A 17,954-nucleotide genomic window follows, 5' to 3' on the forward strand; every position below is an offset into this window, starting at 1 on the left:
AACCAAATCAGGTTTCCTCGCGCTTTGTGTGTGTTTTTCTTTTTTTTTTTTTTTTAGGATTTTTCATGCAGATTGGTGGTACTGTAATTATTTTATGTGGCTTTTCTTATCTCTAGCTCTTAAATTGGCTTATTTGCATGTCTAGTGTAATGTTCCACAGTATGGTTTCTGATGTAGTCTCTTTTACTGTCTGTGTTTTCTAAAATGTTTGAATAAATAGATTATACACTCATTTTATGTTTTGTTGTTGTGGAAACTTAAGCAGGTTGTTGTATTTGTTAGTGGATTTACATTGCAATTTTCAACTTAAAATGATTTTTAGGCCCACATTTAAAACAGTGTTTTAGCCTAGTCATGACATACAACACTAAAAAGTACATAATGCACAATTCATGCTGCAGGGTGACAGTTTTTTTTGTTGTTAAAATTCCCTTTTAGTTATTGCAGTAAATGTATGTGTAGTCAGGCGAAATGTTTTCTTAAAATAGGCAAAATGAAGGGCAGTGTCAGCTCATCCTCTTAAAGGGACAGCTTGCTCACATTTTCCTTTACCAATAACTGCATATTTTCCCACCAGTGACAACTAAAATTTAACTTTTTAATTTGACTTTGTAACCTCCCTCAGTTTGGGTTTGACTGCCTTTCTGAGAGAGAAAATTCAGACCAGAGACTGAATAAAAATAATTTCAAATGCAACATTTTTGTGCACTCTGGTTCTCTCCTGACACCGACTGTAATCAGATATCTGTGATTATTAGCAATCATCGACATGACTGACACATATTTCCGATCCTAATGTTAAAAATATCCTGTTCTTGCATTATGCTGTAATGTCCATGAACATCATCCAGGTCATTTGATGTCTAGTAGTTACTCAAAGGCAACTGGACTGAATGTATAACACTACACTGCATGTCCAGTTGCTTCTGATCATTACTATATATCTGGCTCACTATCTCCAATTTAAACACAGAGAAGCTATTCCTCATGTTCTAAAAACAGCCTCAAACACCCACAGCCTCCCTTTTTAAAAAACAGCACATAACCTACTGTACCTCCGACTGTTATCTCTCCAAACCAATCACTTTATTCTGCTCATTTAATTAGTTTGATGCTGGATAAGATGTCCGTACATTGCACCCTGGAACGAGAGAAAGTAGTTTGTCCTGACGCCCAATCCGTGATGTCACTGCTGTGTTCAGCCATACAGACTGAACAAAGAAGTATGACTGACATCATGGTTGTAAATACCCCTGGGGGATTCAAATAGATCACATTAAAAGGAAAATGCAGGAATACACACAACTAACTATTTCTATCAAATGCATGTATGTATTTCATGCTTGGATTCTGGTTGCTGAAGGTTTATTTAAAGGTTAACACTCTCGAATATTATACAGTCATAGACAAAATCAATTAAAACGTCTGCACCTCGTGAATTATCATCAGCCCCGGGAATACCACAAAATATTTGAATGACATTATCATTAAAGGAATATTACATATTGATTGAAACATCCACTCCTGATGATGAAAAGAGTGGGCAACCCAACATAAAATGCTCATACATATAGCATATTTTAAGAATCTGGGAGAAGTGAGGCAGCTTAATTATTCCTTGTTATAATTTGTGTTTCACTTAAGGAGAAAAAGGGACTGGCCTCAACAGTGTACACATTCAGCCCTTTCACTGTCATCAGAGGATCTCCAGGTCACACATTCATGACTTCACTGATAAGGAGTCTTATTGTAGTGATAACTGTGACTTTACTTCAGCATTAGGGGTGAACATTTTTCTCGTGTTATCTCACACGCACAGTGCTGTTTGATGGAGGCAGTGCTTCAGATTGAGTACCCACCCAGAAAATGCAATAGGCACACACGCACATACAATAGAGGAAGTGGGAGCAGCCGGACTCAGCAGCACCACATGTTTCAACTCAGCTGCGGCACTACTCATACCCAGATGAGATGAGATGCTTTCAGCGAGCAGATTGACAATAAGACTGGAGAAAAGTGTAGGGGGTCAATTGGAAACAGCTTCAATGTGACAGGAACAGGAAGTGGTGAAGAGAGTGAGCTACCTGGTAAATCATGAGGCTTGTCTGTTCCTCTCTATCGACACTGCCTGTATATCATCTCAGCCTTTCCAAATATAGATTCATCAGGCTTTACCATGTATTCAACTTAAATCTGGAGGGAGTATCTTCAGCCCCGTCCTGTCTGGCACCTGTTTGATTGTTTTGGTGGCGAGATGACACAAAACGGTGCTAGGACTGTTAATGGTACCGCAAAAAAAGGAGAAGAACTTAAAATTGTGATAGTGGGAGATGGAGGCTGCGGGAAAACCTCACTTCTGATGGTTTATGCTAAAGGTGATTTTCCAGAGGTAAGAAGAGCTTCCATGCCATGTAATGTATCTCATTTATTGATATTGTATATTTATTTATTAGTACACATATGTTTTTATGACCATAACTGTAAAATAATGGTTATCTCAGCCCTTAATGAGAATTTAGTCACATAAATGTGAGCTGCATTTCCTGTTTCCAGTTCACTCATAAGAATGTCATACCTTATAAAAGGGCAGAAATATGAAAGAATATATAAATATACAGTAAAGCTGGATCATAAAATGGACATCTTCCTTTTGTGTGTCAAAAACAGAAATATGCGCCATCAGTGTTTGAAAAATATGTCACCACTATCTCTCTCGGAGGAAAAGAGATAAAGCTCAACCTGTATGACACAGCTGGTAAGACTCTCGATCAAAAATCACCTCCATGTTGAAACATCTGTGATTTATGTGTTAGTTTCCAGTACATTAAATTTCACACTGTGTGGACAGATATCAGAGTTTTGAGCATGCTGAGCTCAGTGACCACACACTGTGTCCGCTGGCTGGACTTTGATAGAAACATGGTGCAGATAGACAACCATATAAGTAATAATAATGTTATAGCTTTTTATCTTTTAAGATAAAGTTTGACATCCTCACACGGTGTGTTCAGTCTTTATCTGATTGTTCTGACTCTGACACAGAGGAAGTGGTAAAGGGTGAAGTCAACGTCACAGCATCATCGACATCATCTTTCAGGAACTGACAGGCTGTTTGTATGTTAGTAACTACTAACAAGCTTTTATAGTATCAACTTTAGTGGCAAATCTAGTGTAAGATTGTTTTTGTCTTCACAAATAAACAAAAAGAAAAACCTAAATCAAGTAAAATCTTCCTTATTCATCCTGATCCCTGATTTTATGTACTGAATATGTACTTTAATTTACATTTTCTCCATTATTGTATTTTTACTGATTGATATTAGAGTCAGATCAATATTGGAGGGTTATTTTTTATTAGTTTACAATACAGCACTTCAATGCTAGGGCTGTGGATATCGAATACTATTCCAATTTAATACTAATTGATTGAATTGTGTTCAAAAAGTCTTATGTACTTAAGTAGTCAGATTCTCAGATTTAAATTCTTAATGTTATTGATATTTGCTGTTTGTTATTCAAATAGATACAGTTATTTAGATTTTAAAAAAATAGGATTTTTGAAGAAAAATAAGTTTAAATTTGGGTATTAAAAACTATACCATTTTGTGTTAGAGGTAATCGAGGTAAATAATCCCCAACATGACTCAAAAATCATGCATTTTACAAACTGCTGTATTCCTGTGGGCCATAAAACATGATGCTCTTATGTGAACAGTTTTTAAAGTAATTTCCAAGAAAACTCCTGACAGACGTGTGCAGGCCGCTTATCTTCTGTAGAACTGCAGCAGTGTGCCTTACATCAGCGGAAAAAGGAAGCTGAAGCCAGGATGTGGTTTTGTACATCTACCCTGTCTTTGTAGCATACATCATATCTTTATGTTCAGGCTGTTGCATCCAACGCAGACCAGTTTCTCCCTTTGTAAGAGGGAATTTCCAACCTAACCCTGAATTCCCTACATTAATCCTCTAACATGCGTTGTGTGCCTTCACTCTTCACAGGACAGGATGACTATGACAGGCTTCGCCCGCTCTCATACCAAGAGGCCAATCTGATTTTAGTGTGCTTTGATGTGACCAACCCCACCAGCTATGAAAATGTCTTGATAAAGGTAATGATTTATACGGTCCATTAACAACGTGCCGTGTTACACAGGCAGGTATAATGAAACAAGAATGTCACCATTCAACTGGAGCTCAAATTCCGTAAATGATTGTTGACTCTGGTATGTTGATGTTGGCTGCATTCTTGTGGCTATGATTAACTCACACAACTGAGCCTCCATGTGGACATTGACCCCCATGCATCGCGGGTTAATGTCACACTGGGACTTTCTCTTCTCAGTGCTGCTTACAAAAAAGTCAAAGAGAGTGATTCAGAAGCACAACACAAGTCTGGTGTTAAAACAATGATTCCTTACATTTTGTTTTTACCCAGTGGCACCCAGAGGTGAAGCACTTCTGTCGGGACACTCCGGTCATCCTGATTGGCTGCAAGACAGACCTCAGGAAGGATAAAGAGTGTTCAAGGAAGCTCAAGGCCATGAATCAGGCTCCCATCACTTACATGCAGGTAAGGCAAGGAGTGTGCAGACATTTAGTGAGCTATAAAAACAGGCCTATGCGAGAGGAAGCGCCCTAACCAGAACCTACGACCACATTCAACTTTACTACAGTTTCAGTGCAATAACATCTGTTTGTCTTCACCTGTGACCTTTATAATCACAGTTGCACAGTCTAATTGTTCATGTTGGTTTTGGGCTGTAGGGTGAGGAGACCCGGCAGCAGATGAATGCAGAGCTCTACCTCGAGTGTTCAGCAAAGTATCAGGAGAACGTGGAGGACATTTTCAGAGAGGCCACCAAAAGAACTTTGGCCTATAACCGAAAACAGAAGCACTTCAAGAGGAAGAAGAAATGTGTCGTTTTGTGAAGTCAAAAGGACAGAGGCTTGATGAGGACTCCACCCTCCTGCATTTAAGAGGCCACTGCTGATGGCTTCACTTTTCTCTCACTCACATTCAGAGTGGTTGGTCAGATACCAAAGATGATTCAGAAAGTACTCATTCCCTCTAAGTTTGGGCCTCACTGAATCATCCTTTACCGTCCCTAGAACACGACTACTGACGGAACAGGAAAGAAAATTAGGCAAGAAGCTGCAGCAGTGTGGAGACTTTCTAAAGTGGTATGCAACTTGAAATGCTTTCTATCAATGTATTTTTATATTTTGTCTCATAGAAAACATTGTACTGTTTCCAAACCATATTTTATTGAAAAAAAAAAGAAAATATATATATATATTCAGGAACCTGAAGTAGTTCTCGTGTTGTGTTTTCTATATATTTTTGTAAGGTTGAATTGAATGTTTCATGTGTTACGGATAAATTCTCAAACAAAATAGCTGTTAAAATGCAATAAATCTTTGTACTGTGAGTCATGGTTCAAGTGAAAAAGAAACAAAACATTGAACACCCGGCAGGGTTAGATCATTTCCAGAAAAACACTGAACTAGAATTTGTTTTGGAGCCTTGTCAACTTAAAGCAGAGCTCTTATCTTTAACAACAGCGCCCACTAGTGTCGGAACAAATGAATGTGAGCAATGGCTGCTAATAAGACAAAATAAATACTTTGTATATCAGTGCACAGAAGAAACACAGCAACAGACAGTTTTTAAATTGGTGTTTAATTATTAATATATATTTTTACAACGATGTACACAGATTGAGAAATTGTCATCTGTCTCTTGTTACTGATCATACTCAGGCACCAGTTACAGTCTTGTAATGAACATTGTTTAACATCAGCTACATCATAAATTGAGGAAATCAAGTTGTTCTGTGCGTTCGGGCAGCTCTCGAGTCAAATGTAACATTTTGGTCTGTAACCAAAAAAGAAAAAAAACAACAAGCTTCAATTCTCCCTTAATAAAAGTGATGTGTGATGAAATATGTTGATTCTCTCTGGCATGATTGCTTTGTGGGAAATGAAATAACGCTACAAGCTTTTGATTTTTCAGAATAAAAAAAAAGGAGACAGACATTTTTGCTGTAACAGGCTGGAGGGAGAATAAGGCATTAGAGACCTGACACTTCTACAGCTGTCAGTTTTAAGCCCATCTGAACCTTTGCCGATAGAAAAAAAAAAAAAAAAGAGCCTTGTACTTTCAAACAAGCGTTAAACACGACCCAGACAACACTACAGTGAACTAGAGCAAAAAGCTCCAGGTTTGGCCGTAAGTTTAATTCCTACAAATATTTTATTTAGTATGTTGATCGGAATTAGAAACAATAATCCGGCACAATTTTCTCATCATTCTACATCTTAAATCTTACAGTACGAGCTCTAATAGCAGCATTTGATCATAAGATGGGAACTAATAGCTTGTCGTTTGCAGCCCAGTTCTGATAAATCCAAACTGTGCATGGACTTCAAGTGTTAAAACAATTAAATTGAATAAGCCTGAAGCAAGATTTAGACCATTAGTGAAACATGATAAACCTATGTTAGTATTACGTTAATGAGAACATTTAAGTGTAACCGATAGGGAGGAGCTCACATGAAAATCTCCTTCAACCCTCACTGGGAACAGTTTTTTTTTTTTGTAGAGACACAAAATGTTTTAATGTCTGTGTTCATGTGACCAAGTTTAGGCGTTTAGATCATAGAAAAACAGTTATGGCTTTTGTAACCGCTGGCTGAAGGGAGAAACAGTGGTGCATTCCTTTATAGCCCTGACTCTGTCGAGGAACTAGGAAAAACAACAAAAACAGAGCTGCCACTGACTCCAGACAGACAACATACACCAGAAGGAGTTTCTTTTTCTGAAAATTGAAGGTCATTTTGGGCAGTCAAGTATTAGGTTTATGTTTTTTTTAAAAGTAGGAACAAAATCTAGTAAAGAAAATACTGGTTAGCAGTGAGATAGCGTAACAGGGAGTTGAGAACTACACATAAAAAGTTAGAGAATTCAAGAAAATTAAGCGCAGTGCCACGTTGAACAGTTTTTGTTCAAGCCAGAGACAGTTTGACCATTAATACTTCACAGAAGTATGAAGTATGTACATGACAGACTTTAGGTCTTAAAAGGCAAACTATTTTCTGTTGAATCGATGCTACCTGCCCTTTTTTTTTTGTTGCATATGATTTGAACAAAGGCTCTCTGACAAGATTCATGCGCTGACTTACACAAACACCCAAACAAAACACATTCTTTCCACTCACATTGTATGTACAGGATAAAGCGACAGACTGTTCAGATTTCAGGTGAACACCGCTTTGTATGTTGTGACCGACTGTGCAGCGACATTGACGAAGAGTCATTAGAAAGCAGAAGCCTGTAGGCCAGATACTTTGGCTGGACACTGTTGACGCCATCAAAGCCTGAGAGAAGCAGCGGTCTCAGCTTCGTCTTCTCCCGGCCTGATCGTTTGCCGCGGTCAGTCTATCAAGCGATTGTGCGCGTTGCTTCAAAATTACTGGCCTGTTCGTAGGAATCTGGAGTTTTTGTCTCAGTCATTTTTTTGCACTTTTCCCTGGTTTTTCTGAATCTTTTGGTGGACGACTTTTACAGTAGTGAGGAAGTTTCCCAGGAACAGGACAAGAAAAGTCAGTGCCAGCATAAATACCTGAATGAAAAAAAGGATAAAAGAAAGGGGGGGGGTTTATTCCAAGACACGTCCTAACATGCATTTTTATAACTGTAGCAATATCTGTATTTCAAGATGTTGAAGGGGTTAGAACATGTTAGGTAGGTGGGGATAAAATTATTTAACTAACACTACTCTAGACTTTATCACACGTAATTTTAAGAAAGAAATCGAGTATGATCAACTTCAGTGGCCACTCCTGTCACCAGCTCTGAATATAGCATCAAACGTGCTTGTGTGAGCACTGCTTACATACAGGTCAAAATGCACAAATGATTTAAAAAGAAGCCTGTCAAACATTTACCAATAAACCAAACAATGTTTTACTCTGCCTCGACACGTCTTTTGACATTTAAAGCACTCGATCTGGCCAATGTGATCCTTACCTGCCACTCCTTGCAGTCTTCATGTCCTGCCAAGCGAAACAGGGTCACAGAGTTGTACAGCTGCCAAAACTGTGAAGGAAGAGGACGCATTATCTTTCATAATGTCACGGCACACTCTGGTTGCACATACAAATTTCGTTTGATCCACATCTTTCTCCTCAGATCTAAAAAAAAAATGCATAAGATAAATTGTGCAATTGTGTGCACTTTTTATGCACTTTATACAGAGCAAACAATGACTGTTGGTGTGAAATGGCTCAATGGGCTTGCATGAGCTTGTGGGATGTCCTCCTGATTGTAAAATATTTGGAATTAGGTGGCAAAGCTGTTGTTTGATATTCAGCAAAAGCAGAAGAAGAGTTTAAGTTTTTACTTACATGGCCAAAAAAGAGAAACGGCAAAAGAAAAGTGAGGCCTCTCCACATCCAGGACTGAAATCCCTCTGCAGAGAAACAGAACGGTGACCTTGGGACAACATGACACAGAATACTACAGTGTTGTTTCACAGTCTTCGCTTCACAACAATCTGACATGAGATGGTTTGAGAAGCAAATTCACTGAGGCCGTACTCAAATTACTCCCGACATCTGCGTGGCAGCGTGCTGATGTTAACAACTGTCTCCATCTCTTGACCTTTACCCTATTTTTTCCAGACATGGTGTTGCAGATGGCTCGAGAGTTCAAACGATTGAAATGACTACAACCAAAAATAGCTTACAACGTACCCACTGTGAGGTCCAGCTGATTTCTCTCTCCCAAAGCTCGCAGCCTGTATAAGCAGCCGCTCTGGTAGTAATACTGGAGGAATTGGACAAAGCCTGGAGGACAAATGGATCGCGTAAAATGACAGATTACATCACACTCAGTGAACAGATCAATGCGGTTCAGATGATGCCTTAATACTGCGAAGGAAAACGGTTTTTGAGGACTAGCATCAGCTTATGACCAGTTACAAAACCCATTTAATGGAATAAATAAAAAAGGCAATAGCAGCCTGTGATGTTAAGCTTTGCATACTGAAATGAGGTCAATCTGTCCTCAAAACAAAACAAACAAAAAAAGAGCCACATTGTCTCAGTTTAAGCTGAATTTGTTAGGTGAGGCTTTCAAAAAAAAAAAAAAAAAAAAGACCATCTGTCTGTTTAACAGTTGACATAACCACCCAAAACCCCAACCAGAGAGCCCCATCACACTGGTTGTCACATCATACGTCTACATGTGATATATGGACTGTAACCACCATTATGTGAAATGACAACTTCTCTATTCTGTGGACAAGATTTTTACATTATAAACGCAACTATTAACAGCAGCCTAGCAGTGAAGTGTTGACAGTCCAACACAGATTGAGAATAGTGCAGTAAAAGCTTTATATGAGCATAGAAACTGGTGCCACCATTTATGTCCTTAATCAGTAAAACCTTCATTCATTGAGATTCTTATGTCCAATTACGCCCACTGAATCGAGTTCATTTAGTAACAGCTCTTAGGATGTGGAACGTTGTATCATCTTCCCAGTTGTTCACTTCCTCCAAACATGTTTTATTTACTAGACTGTAAACACACAGCAGAGCGCCCCAACTGTTCCCAAGTGCGGCTACACATGACCAAAGTCAACAAGAGACCTGTGAAACGTTTGTACTCACAACAAAAGATGAACTGAATTTTCCTTGTTTTAACTGTATAATACAACAGACCAAAGTAAAACATTACTAATTCTTACTCTGATATATGGAGAAAGCAAGGAACTGGCTTCTGAACATCTGATACATGGGCCCCTCCGGCCTGTGAAAAGAAAACGTTAAACAAAAACTGAAGGAAGAAACCATATTGCCTTTATTGTTCAAATATGATCCCTGAAACAACATCACTATGAAATCATTGACAAAAACTCACCAGGTAAGCATCACACCTGACAGAAAGGTGGATACATAATGGTGAGACACCCACCAACCTTTGATCCTGAAAAGCGTAAGAAGAGCATAGGAAGAGAGGAAATTGTATAACCCAGTGCGATCATAGAGAAATCAGAGAAATGTATTTTCAACTACATGAAAAGAAAGAAAGGCTGCATACCTGGAGCCATTGCTCATGAGGATGCTTTCCCTTATGGTCAATGTGCAGTAGTACCACACCAGCAAAAAGTTGAAAATTTCATCAGTGACTCTAAACAAAGAAAATAAAATAGTGAGCGTGTCTTTTAGATTGCAGTAAGAGTAAAAAACAATAATGATCGAGGGGCAAAGGTTATCTCACCGACAGTTGAGAAAGAAGAGGCAGGTTATTGCTCCAAACATCAGGATTATTGTCATATAAAGCTTGAACTTCTCATACTCGTCTTTGTAGGCAAATCTGTGGGGAATGAAAGGAAGACAACAAGATGAAATGTAGAGAATAAAACAGACACAAATCCAGAGTCAGAACCCACATTTTCACGGTGTCCTGAAGGCTGAAGATTTCACATACTTTGCCTGGTTGCTGAGAAGCGTTACGTTCACATTGCCCAGGACCAAATTCAGGTACAGCCTGAGAACACACAAAACGATTAAAGAGAATTATTTGACAAATGAAACTCCCTGTCTGTAATGTTGAATAAGTGAACATGAAAAAGTACTGACCCGTTTCTCTTTGGCAAATAAGCTTCCATATCAAAAAACACATTTTCTTTTTCTTTGATTTGTGATTTGATGTCCGTTATTAATTCCAATTCCTTCTCGTCACATCTTTGTGCACCCCTGTGAAAGGAAAGGGAAAAAAATGGTCATAAGTGGAAAAGAAATGAAAAGGAATATCTTAACCCTCCAGGAAGTATGTTCTGAGTTACACAGATAATAATAATTTAACCATTAAGTGTGCCTCTACTACTTGAGTCAAACTGGACAATGAGCCAGATTATGACAGTTTACTGACTGTAATGTAAGCAAACAATGTTCAGTCCTGATCAGAGTAAACTTACTTGTTCAAACTGTACCGTAGGTCCTTCAGGCATTTTCTCTGCTTACTGATGGCGTTGCTGCATGTGGCCTGAAGATTAGTGAGCTCTTCAAGTTTTTGTCTGTATATTTTGTGAGTTTCCTAGCAATCAAAACAAAAACACACAAAGTGAGCCTGGAAAATGTGTAAGGGATGAAAAGCCTGCTGCCTCTTTCTGCAAACTAAGAGAAATACAAACAGTCACAAATACTAAAAAAGTATGTATATTAATGCATGTATGCTGATGGGTGATTACAACCAATACATACATTAACAGAAAGTGTGATATTAAAATGTATCCCAACAATCACCAAATCTTTGCCTAGCTTTAAAAAGCTCTAGACGAACAGAGTGTCTATTCAGCGGAGATGGAAATGCTTCAGCCTGTGAAATCTTGTTTGACCCATCTGTCTGAACACAAACAAACAAGACTGTATTATGTGGCGATATATATATTCCAGTTTATATTCATCTATGCTGGCGGCCCAGACTATAGCTCTAATGTTGAATCTACAGGATCGTATAGTGTGGGACTGTCAAGGATTTAGGGGATAGGTTGAATCTAGAAATATATAAATTACTTCCACAATTTAAAGTTTCATTTTGATGATAAAAAAAATGGGAGAAGTGGTTTGAACAAAAGGGGGTTTGTCAGCAACTGTACTTTATTGTCATCTGCATTATTTTATCTGTCTGCAATTCCAATACCAGCTACAAAACAAGAGTCTGGGAAATGTTTGTTGGAGGATTTGAACTCACGGATAGTATAAATCTGGAAGGATGAAACTAATAGGATTGGGAGACTGTTATATTAGTTATTCACCAGAGCATTGAGGCTTCAGTTGACAGTCACCTTCATCCTCTTTCCCTACGGAGCAGCTCCAGATTTTACATTTTGATGCCATCACAGGTCCACGTCTCCGTTATCTGATACAGGCATTAGGAGATGGATGGTCGTGGCAAAAACCCCCTACAGACCACATAATGCAATACTTCACCTCAAAGTGAACGGGATCCTCTCCTATTATCGACTACTTATATTGTTGTTTCAAGTTAGCCAGCTAGCAGAGGTGAGCTAGCTTGGTAGTGATGTATGATGAGGCGTTCAATGACTGCGAATTAATTCACCCAGGCAAAGCGACAGCAATAAAACACGTAGAGTTTCCCCTTGAACGTTGCGACCTCTAAAGCAACTTCAGTAGCAATCATTTAACATGAATTAAATCCCTCAACAGTGAACTGTAGCTGCTCATTAGCCGCACAACACACTAGCAGCGAGCAACCTCCTGCTAGCGTTAGCGACTGTAACACACGGATGTTACAGTGAAAGTCAAAGATTATTAAACGTCCAGTAACACATATATCTCTTCCCTCGGGTGTTGCCAACCAGCGGCACAGTTATTGGCTCAATGCTGCGTTTACGGCTGGGCTGAGAATGAATGGCGAACAGGAAGGAGCCGTCCAAACAAACTAACGCAGCCGCCGGAGTACCGACTGTCAGCGGCATCCACGACGAGCTAACTGTTACAGCCAACTCTCCGCCACAGACGATGTGCTGGTTTCAGGGTTTTCTTTCTGTCTGTCACCTGTAATTGTTGATATTCCTCGTCGATTTCGTCCCACTCCGTCTGAAACTTCGGCTTGGACATCGTGGTGCACCGTGGCTGATGTGGCGGAGAGGACGGCTTCGCAAGGTTTCCAGCCCGACTCTGGGTTTCTCCTCACTGACTGGCCACTCACGCTTTTTTAAACTCTGCTGCACGGAGCATGCGCACATCGTGTCCGGGCAGCCACTGTGGAAACATGGTCGAAAGTGACGACACAAGTAAATAAAGAATTATAGCAAATAAAATAAAAAAAATAAATAATAAAAACGATTTAGGCATCACCTGGATCCTCCCTGACACATTTAACTGCGAATTAAAATTAACTTTTAATTATCAAAGTTTTACACTGTACCCACTACAGTGCACAGTCCTGTTGCTAGGATACAACGAATGCTCGGCTTTCTCTCGGCTGTAAAGTTCAGCTAGCTAAGTTAGCTGTATAACATGTTTTCTTTATTCATTGGGTAGCTGCGTGGCCTGAGTTTACAAGCGGATTGAGTTTAAGTAAGTCATCCGCTTGGACAAATCGATAAGGTACACGTACTTTGCTTTAAATGAGTGTTTGACATTCTACTTTGGCCGGTGTTAGGTTACACTGTATAGTAACACTAACGTTAGCTAGCAATAAATGACTAGCTTTGTAACCATTGCTTGTAACGTTAAGTTAGCTAACTTGGCTAATTTAAACAAATGTAACTTCACCCTAAATGTGGGTTAATGTGTATTAGTTTGTACACTGTTGTTTGGTTTTTGCATACATGGAGAATAGGTTGAAATGTTTTTATCTAAAATATTTTGGAGTATAACCTTTGTATCATAATTCCTTGTACACACATTTCAACACCTGCATTTAAAGATGGGAAATGTAGTTTTTTTCCCCTCTGAAATGGGATTGTTAATATATGGAGAACCTGTACAGCTTCATGGGTGTAACATGTTACTTTTGTTATAGGGTTTTCATCAAGCTATCCCCAGCCATGCCCTACATTAAAAAATCTCAAAAAACTCAATCCACATTGTTGGATATTAAGTCACAGAAATGTGGACTGCGGAGTTCAGTTTTCTCTGTCAATGGAAATGAATACACCGGAGAGTGGCAGGACAACAAGAAGCATGGTGAGATTACTGTTTATGAGCTTCGACTAAACTGAAAGATTGTTTGATGTCTGGTTATGAAGCATAACATATTTTGGTTACACAATAAAATGTTGGTTTATTTTTTTTCCAAGGCAAGGGAACTCAGGTTTGGAAGAAATCTGGTGCCATTTATGATGGAGATTGGAAATTTGGAAAACGTGATGGATATGGTACCTACAGTGTGCTACTCCCTGGAACAAATAAGTATGCAAGGAAGTACTGCGGTGGATGGAAAAATGGAAAGAAGCATGTATGTATTTGATGTACTGTTATATATATATATCCACACTAGCACACATATATGTGCACTGATCCTTTTCTGTCTCTTTAGGGCTATGGGACGTACTACAACAGCTCAGCAGTTTATGAGGGGGAGTGGAGTGAGGACTATCGCAGCGGCTGGGGAAGGATGTACTACGAGAATGGAGATTTTTATGAAGGAGAGTGGCTGAAGGATAAGAATCATGGACAGGGCATCATCATATTTGGCAAGAGAACTTTGCTTTACATCCATTTTTTAAAATGTGAAATAGATTATAGTTTAGTGGGGTGAGATGTGTAATTTAAAAATCTGACTTTCCTACTTGTGTTTAAGCAAATGGAAATTGGTATGAAGGCACCTGGCGACAGGGCAAGAAGAACGGTAACGGGAAGTTCTACTATTCTGACAAAGGCCAGCTTTATGAAGGCATTTGGGTGGATGGAATACCAAAATGTGGGACCCTGTCTGATTTTGGGAGGGATGAAGCACCAACACCCACAAAGTATCCAGTTCCACAGGTACTACATTTTGACTTTTACAGCCACACTTCTGATCTGACTCAATCAGATAATAACGGACAACAAAGCAGCGTTCCGATGCATTATTGTGGATTAAAATATGAACATATCTTTTTCTTTAAGCTACACCTGGTGGATATGCAGTTGGTTTTAAGGGAAGCCCGGTCAGCCTACCTTGATGAGTGCTGAAGAACCACAACAAGAGGATCAACAGCAAGTTTCCACTCCACCACACACTCACAAAGAATAAAAAAGAAAATAGATGGCATGATGGCATTTAGTGTGTTCAGTTATGCTGATGTTTACACCCAAATAATTTGTCCTTGTCTGTGAAACAAACCAAAATCATCTATTAATATTTCAAATCAGCTGAAAACAATAGTGACATAATTTTAACATGTTAATCCAAGTAACTGTCATGACAATAAAAGGCTTGCTTCTAACTCATTATAACATAACAGATTGGTTAAATGTCAGGGTTCCTAAAAAATTACATACATTAAAGTAAAACAACTAATGATTACTTAATTCATTACATTAGACCTACTTGATACAATGTAAACACACAATCAAAGGCTATTAAAGCTGGTCATATGATAAATTCAACACTAGTATATATAGAATATACAAATTACACGTCTGCTTATTTGTTCTTATAGGGACTGATAATCCAAAAATTAAGCCTTTACTGTATTTTCTGTGTGCTACATTCTGACTGTACTACACTCTGTGACTTGAGAACTTGCAACCATTAAATGATAAACAAGCCACACTTCATTATTCAGTGAGGAAACTCTAATGCTGTGTTTTGTTCATAATTTAACTGTCTCTAATCATTCAGAAAAATACTAGCCCATGCAACCAGTCTGAAAAGATCTCATCACCAGCCCACCCCAACCTCTAATTATGAAGGAATATCTGCACCTATCAACATCCCACTACCTTTTCACTTCTGAATCCATCTACTAACCCATATGGACTCCTTCTACCTCAAATACAGACCGATGACTCAGACTGATGGGTTTTATTAATTAAGAATAAACCCCCAGTTAAATTAAATTTGAATAAACATTAGTCTGATTGAAAAGCACTCTGTAAAGAGTGAATGATGAAAGCAACATGCTAATTCAGGATATCAGACAAGTGCTCAGGCTTTACAAAATGAAGCGCAGCGGGAACACTAGTATCTAATATTAACAGGTACTCCACAGAGGTCAATGTGTGATTATGCAGTACGTGTAATGAGTCAGAATTCTTTAAAAAGCTTAAGTGTCAAAGAGGAGAATAGAAAATCAACCATCAGGCATGACTGGCGGGCTCAGGTGGTTATCCAACATAAGGGTGCTGAATGGTGAAAACAGATGTATCAAGTCGGCTCATGAACCTAAAGTTAAAGTGTCAGTGATTGCAAGTGAGTTGCATAGATAAGCTTAAAGATATTATTTCTGATATTCTGAAACTTCAAATGCCACTTGGTAAAAACGTGTTTATTTTAACACCACATACTGTGCTACAGATATAACACTGTAGTTTGGCAGCTGTTGAGTCAGTCTACACAAACAGCAGGGATTACAATTGCAAATGGTGAACAGGACAAGAAAACATGTGAAGAAGGAGGGTTAAATACTTGTGGTTTAAAAAACACAACAAAGTAATATATAAACAGTGTTCACTGACTACCGGATGACTAAATGCAGCAGGCAACAGACAGGATTCCAAGTTATTGTTCAAATGTCTTTGCCACAATGTAAGAGATAAATCAAGCAGCTATCACAGTTAAGACTTTCCAATTTTCAAGTTACATGCACTATGGCAGATTTGTTTGTGAGTTCACAGTTGATCACGTTTTCTAAAAAATACAAACAAAAGTAAATTTCAAACAACAAAAAGAGGTGAGACATCTTCATTCCTGTAAAAAAAAAAAATTAGAAGCCACTAATGTGGCATCTGGCTTAGAGAAATCCCGAGGGGGTCAGAGTTCCACCATAGATGTGTATCCACCACTTGTCTATGGGAAATGTGAGCTCGGAGACTGCAAGATGGAAGATTCCCCTCTGTTGTCCAGCTCGTTCTGTAGCCTGGTGAGATTAGATAGCTCCTCCAGCTCCTGAAACTGTCTGTCAGTCTTGTGGCTGACCAAGGAGCGGTAGAAATGCACAGCGAAGACTATGAAGACCAAACCGAAGGGGACCATAATAGAGGTGGAGGTAATAGCAGCTGCCACACCAGATGAAATGGTATTATTGCTCGACTTGTCGGGCTTAATAGGCAAAAATTTAACCCAGCAGAGTAGAACCACCTCGGCCAGGAAGAGCAAAGTACCAATTACTGTAGAGAAGGCCCACGCCAGTTCAATGTGTGGGTGCATTCGCTCGTGTGGAGACTCCTTCACCGAGTTGAGGTTGTGGACGTTGCTGACAGCCTCGATGTTGGGCAAAATGCAGGTGCTGACCATGAGAGCGAACAGGTGAACGGCCACAAGCACGGTGGTGCAGGCACTGAAGGCAATAAGGAGAGCAGGTGGGTAGGGATAGCTGTTGTCCAGTTGCACTTCCACCATAGCCACCTGGAGGGAAGGAAGAGAACAGGAAACCAACGTCACACACACACATGCCACAACTATGTAATAAGACTGATTAACCTACAGGAGAGTAAGAGGGGGATTTTGAAGACAGTGTTACCATAGCAAATCCCGAAAGTAGAGCTGATGTCCGGCTAGAAGCCTTCAGCTTGGCTCGACTCAGGTACAGCTTTCTCCAGGACAGGGCTTGCAGTGAATGCTCGTTCAGACTCATGTTCTCTACGGACTGGGCGAGCAGCTGCCGGCGTAGTTACCTTGTTACACTTGCGGAACACGACAGAAACAAGCGTTCAACATGCCAACAGTGTACACTTACAAAACATTTAACCTCGCCAGCTGACGGAACTGCGGAAGCTATTTTTTTCTTTCCAGCGTGTTGTGCTGCCTGCACCTTACATTACCCACAAGTCCGTGCGCCCTGAAGGGAACATCCGCTAACTGTCGGTGGCGTTTGCTAACCGACGAGCTCAGTAATCACCCCTCAGTAAACACTGATGTAACATAACACGACCAATGTGTAGTGATTGTCACAAATAAAGGGATTTTTTTTTTTGTCAACTTAAACGGTTGAACGTCCTGTTCACCAACGCCTGTGACGCACGTCACGTCCACCGTACGTTACAGAAACATAATTATTACTATCAGAATGAATGAAAGTGGATTAAGAGCTGTTTTTTTATTCTAAATATACAAACAAGCTGTTTAATCGCTTGTTTTTCCCTCTAACGTCTAACGTGGCGGGCGGAACCGTTAGATAATGAGAGTTTAAACGTTATGTGGGTTTTTTTGTTTTGTTTTTTTTTCGCCTTCGTCCACAAACGACAACAGCGCGCGGTCCGCCGGGGTG

The 17,954-nt window shown here is 39.4% G+C and overlaps 4 protein-coding genes across 6 annotated transcripts; 2 read left to right on the top strand and 2 right to left on the bottom strand.

Annotated features, from left to right (window-relative positions):
• The first annotated feature begins 1,872 nt into the window (after window positions 1-1,872).
• rhof (ras homolog family member F) lies at window positions 1,873-5,943 on the top strand. The gene is made up of 5 exons (XM_051413279.1): window positions 1,873-2,389; window positions 2,668-2,755; window positions 4,000-4,109; window positions 4,436-4,570; window positions 4,765-5,943. Exons 1-5 carry the CDS (start codon window positions 2,255-2,257, stop codon window positions 4,927-4,929), a joined length of 633 nt encoding a protein of 210 aa, XP_051269239.1. The 5' UTR covers window positions 1,873-2,254; the 3' UTR covers window positions 4,930-5,943.
• On the bottom strand, window positions 5,662-12,764 carry tmem120b (transmembrane protein 120B). Of its 2 annotated transcripts, none has more exons than XM_051413274.1 (12): window positions 12,589-12,763; window positions 10,986-11,104; window positions 10,648-10,764; window positions 10,496-10,555; window positions 10,286-10,381; window positions 10,106-10,195; window positions 9,926-9,991; window positions 9,753-9,814; window positions 8,755-8,847; window positions 8,407-8,471; window positions 8,030-8,098; window positions 5,662-7,622 (listed from the first exon to the last, which is right to left on the bottom strand). In XM_051413274.1, exons 1-12 carry the CDS (start codon window positions 12,649-12,651, stop codon window positions 7,506-7,508), a joined length of 1,017 nt encoding a protein of 338 aa, XP_051269234.1. In that variant the 5' UTR covers window positions 12,652-12,763; the 3' UTR covers window positions 5,662-7,505. The 2 variants fall into 2 exon arrangements, 1 of the variants encoding a protein (XP_051269234.1); XR_007886297.1 differs by having other exon boundaries at window positions 7,542-7,622; window positions 8,030-8,193; window positions 12,589-12,764.
• A 202-nt stretch (window positions 12,765-12,966) lies between these two features.
• On the top strand, window positions 12,967-15,325 carry morn3 (MORN repeat containing 3). Of its 2 annotated transcripts, none has more exons than XM_051413275.1 (6): window positions 12,967-13,143; window positions 13,562-13,725; window positions 13,839-13,996; window positions 14,078-14,234; window positions 14,342-14,526; window positions 14,650-15,325. In XM_051413275.1, exons 2-6 carry the CDS (start codon window positions 13,587-13,589, stop codon window positions 14,713-14,715), a joined length of 705 nt encoding a protein of 234 aa, XP_051269235.1. In that variant the 5' UTR covers window positions 12,967-13,143; window positions 13,562-13,586; the 3' UTR covers window positions 14,716-15,325. The 2 variants fall into 2 exon arrangements, with proteins under 2 accessions (XP_051269235.1, XP_051269236.1); XM_051413276.1 differs by having other exon boundaries at window positions 12,967-13,113.
• A 667-nt stretch (window positions 15,326-15,992) lies between these two features.
• On the bottom strand, window positions 15,993-17,906 carry orai1b (ORAI calcium release-activated calcium modulator 1b). The gene is made up of 2 exons (XM_051413277.1): window positions 17,208-17,906; window positions 15,993-17,092 (listed from the first exon to the last, which is right to left on the bottom strand). Exons 1-2 carry the CDS (start codon window positions 17,319-17,321, stop codon window positions 16,535-16,537), a joined length of 672 nt encoding a protein of 223 aa, XP_051269237.1. The 5' UTR covers window positions 17,322-17,906; the 3' UTR covers window positions 15,993-16,534.
• Window positions 17,907-17,954: the final 48 nt, after the last annotated feature.

Source organism: Dicentrarchus labrax, unplaced genomic scaffold (genome assembly GCF_905237075.1).
Source record: "Dicentrarchus labrax unplaced genomic scaffold, dlabrax2021, whole genome shotgun sequence".
Taxonomy (NCBI): domain Eukaryota; kingdom Metazoa; phylum Chordata; class Actinopteri; family Moronidae; genus Dicentrarchus; species Dicentrarchus labrax.

Bases quoted from the DNA above. Each gene is read 5' to 3' on its own strand.
- orai1b (XM_051413277.1), bottom strand. From the start codon at position 17,321: ATGAGTCTGAACGAGCATTCACTGCAAGCCCTGTCCTGGAGAAAGCTG. The intron at 17,093-17,207 runs GTAACACTGTCT...CCTTCCCTCCAG, and splicing joins TACTTTCGGGATTTGCTATG to GTGGCTATGGTGGAAGTGCA.
- tmem120b (XM_051413274.1), bottom strand. From the start codon at position 12,651: ATGTCCAAGCCGAAGTTTCAGACGGAGTGGGACGAAATCGACGAGGAA. The intron at 10,556-10,647 runs GTCAGTACTTTT...GTGTGTTCTCAG, and splicing joins TATTTGCCAAAGAGAAACGG to GCTGTACCTGAATTTGGTCC. The intron at 7,623-8,029 runs GTAAGGATCACA...TTTTTCATTCAG, and splicing joins AAGACTGCAAGGAGTGGCAG to GTATTTATGCTGGCACTGAC.
- morn3 (XM_051413275.1), top strand. From the start codon at position 13,587: ATGCCCTACATTAAAAAATCTCAAAAAACTCAATCCACATTGTTGGAT. The intron at 13,726-13,838 runs GTGAGATTACTG...TTTTTTTCCAAG, and splicing joins GCAGGACAACAAGAAGCATG to GCAAGGGAACTCAGGTTTGG. The intron at 14,527-14,649 runs GTACTACATTTT...TTTTTCTTTAAG, and splicing joins CAAAGTATCCAGTTCCACAG to CTACACCTGGTGGATATGCA.
- rhof (XM_051413279.1), top strand. From the start codon at position 2,255: ATGACACAAAACGGTGCTAGGACTGTTAATGGTACCGCAAAAAAAGGA. The intron at 4,110-4,435 runs GTAATGATTTAT...GTTTTTACCCAG, and splicing joins ATGAAAATGTCTTGATAAAG to TGGCACCCAGAGGTGAAGCA. The intron at 4,571-4,764 runs GTAAGGCAAGGA...TTTGGGCTGTAG, and splicing joins CTCCCATCACTTACATGCAG to GGTGAGGAGACCCGGCAGCA.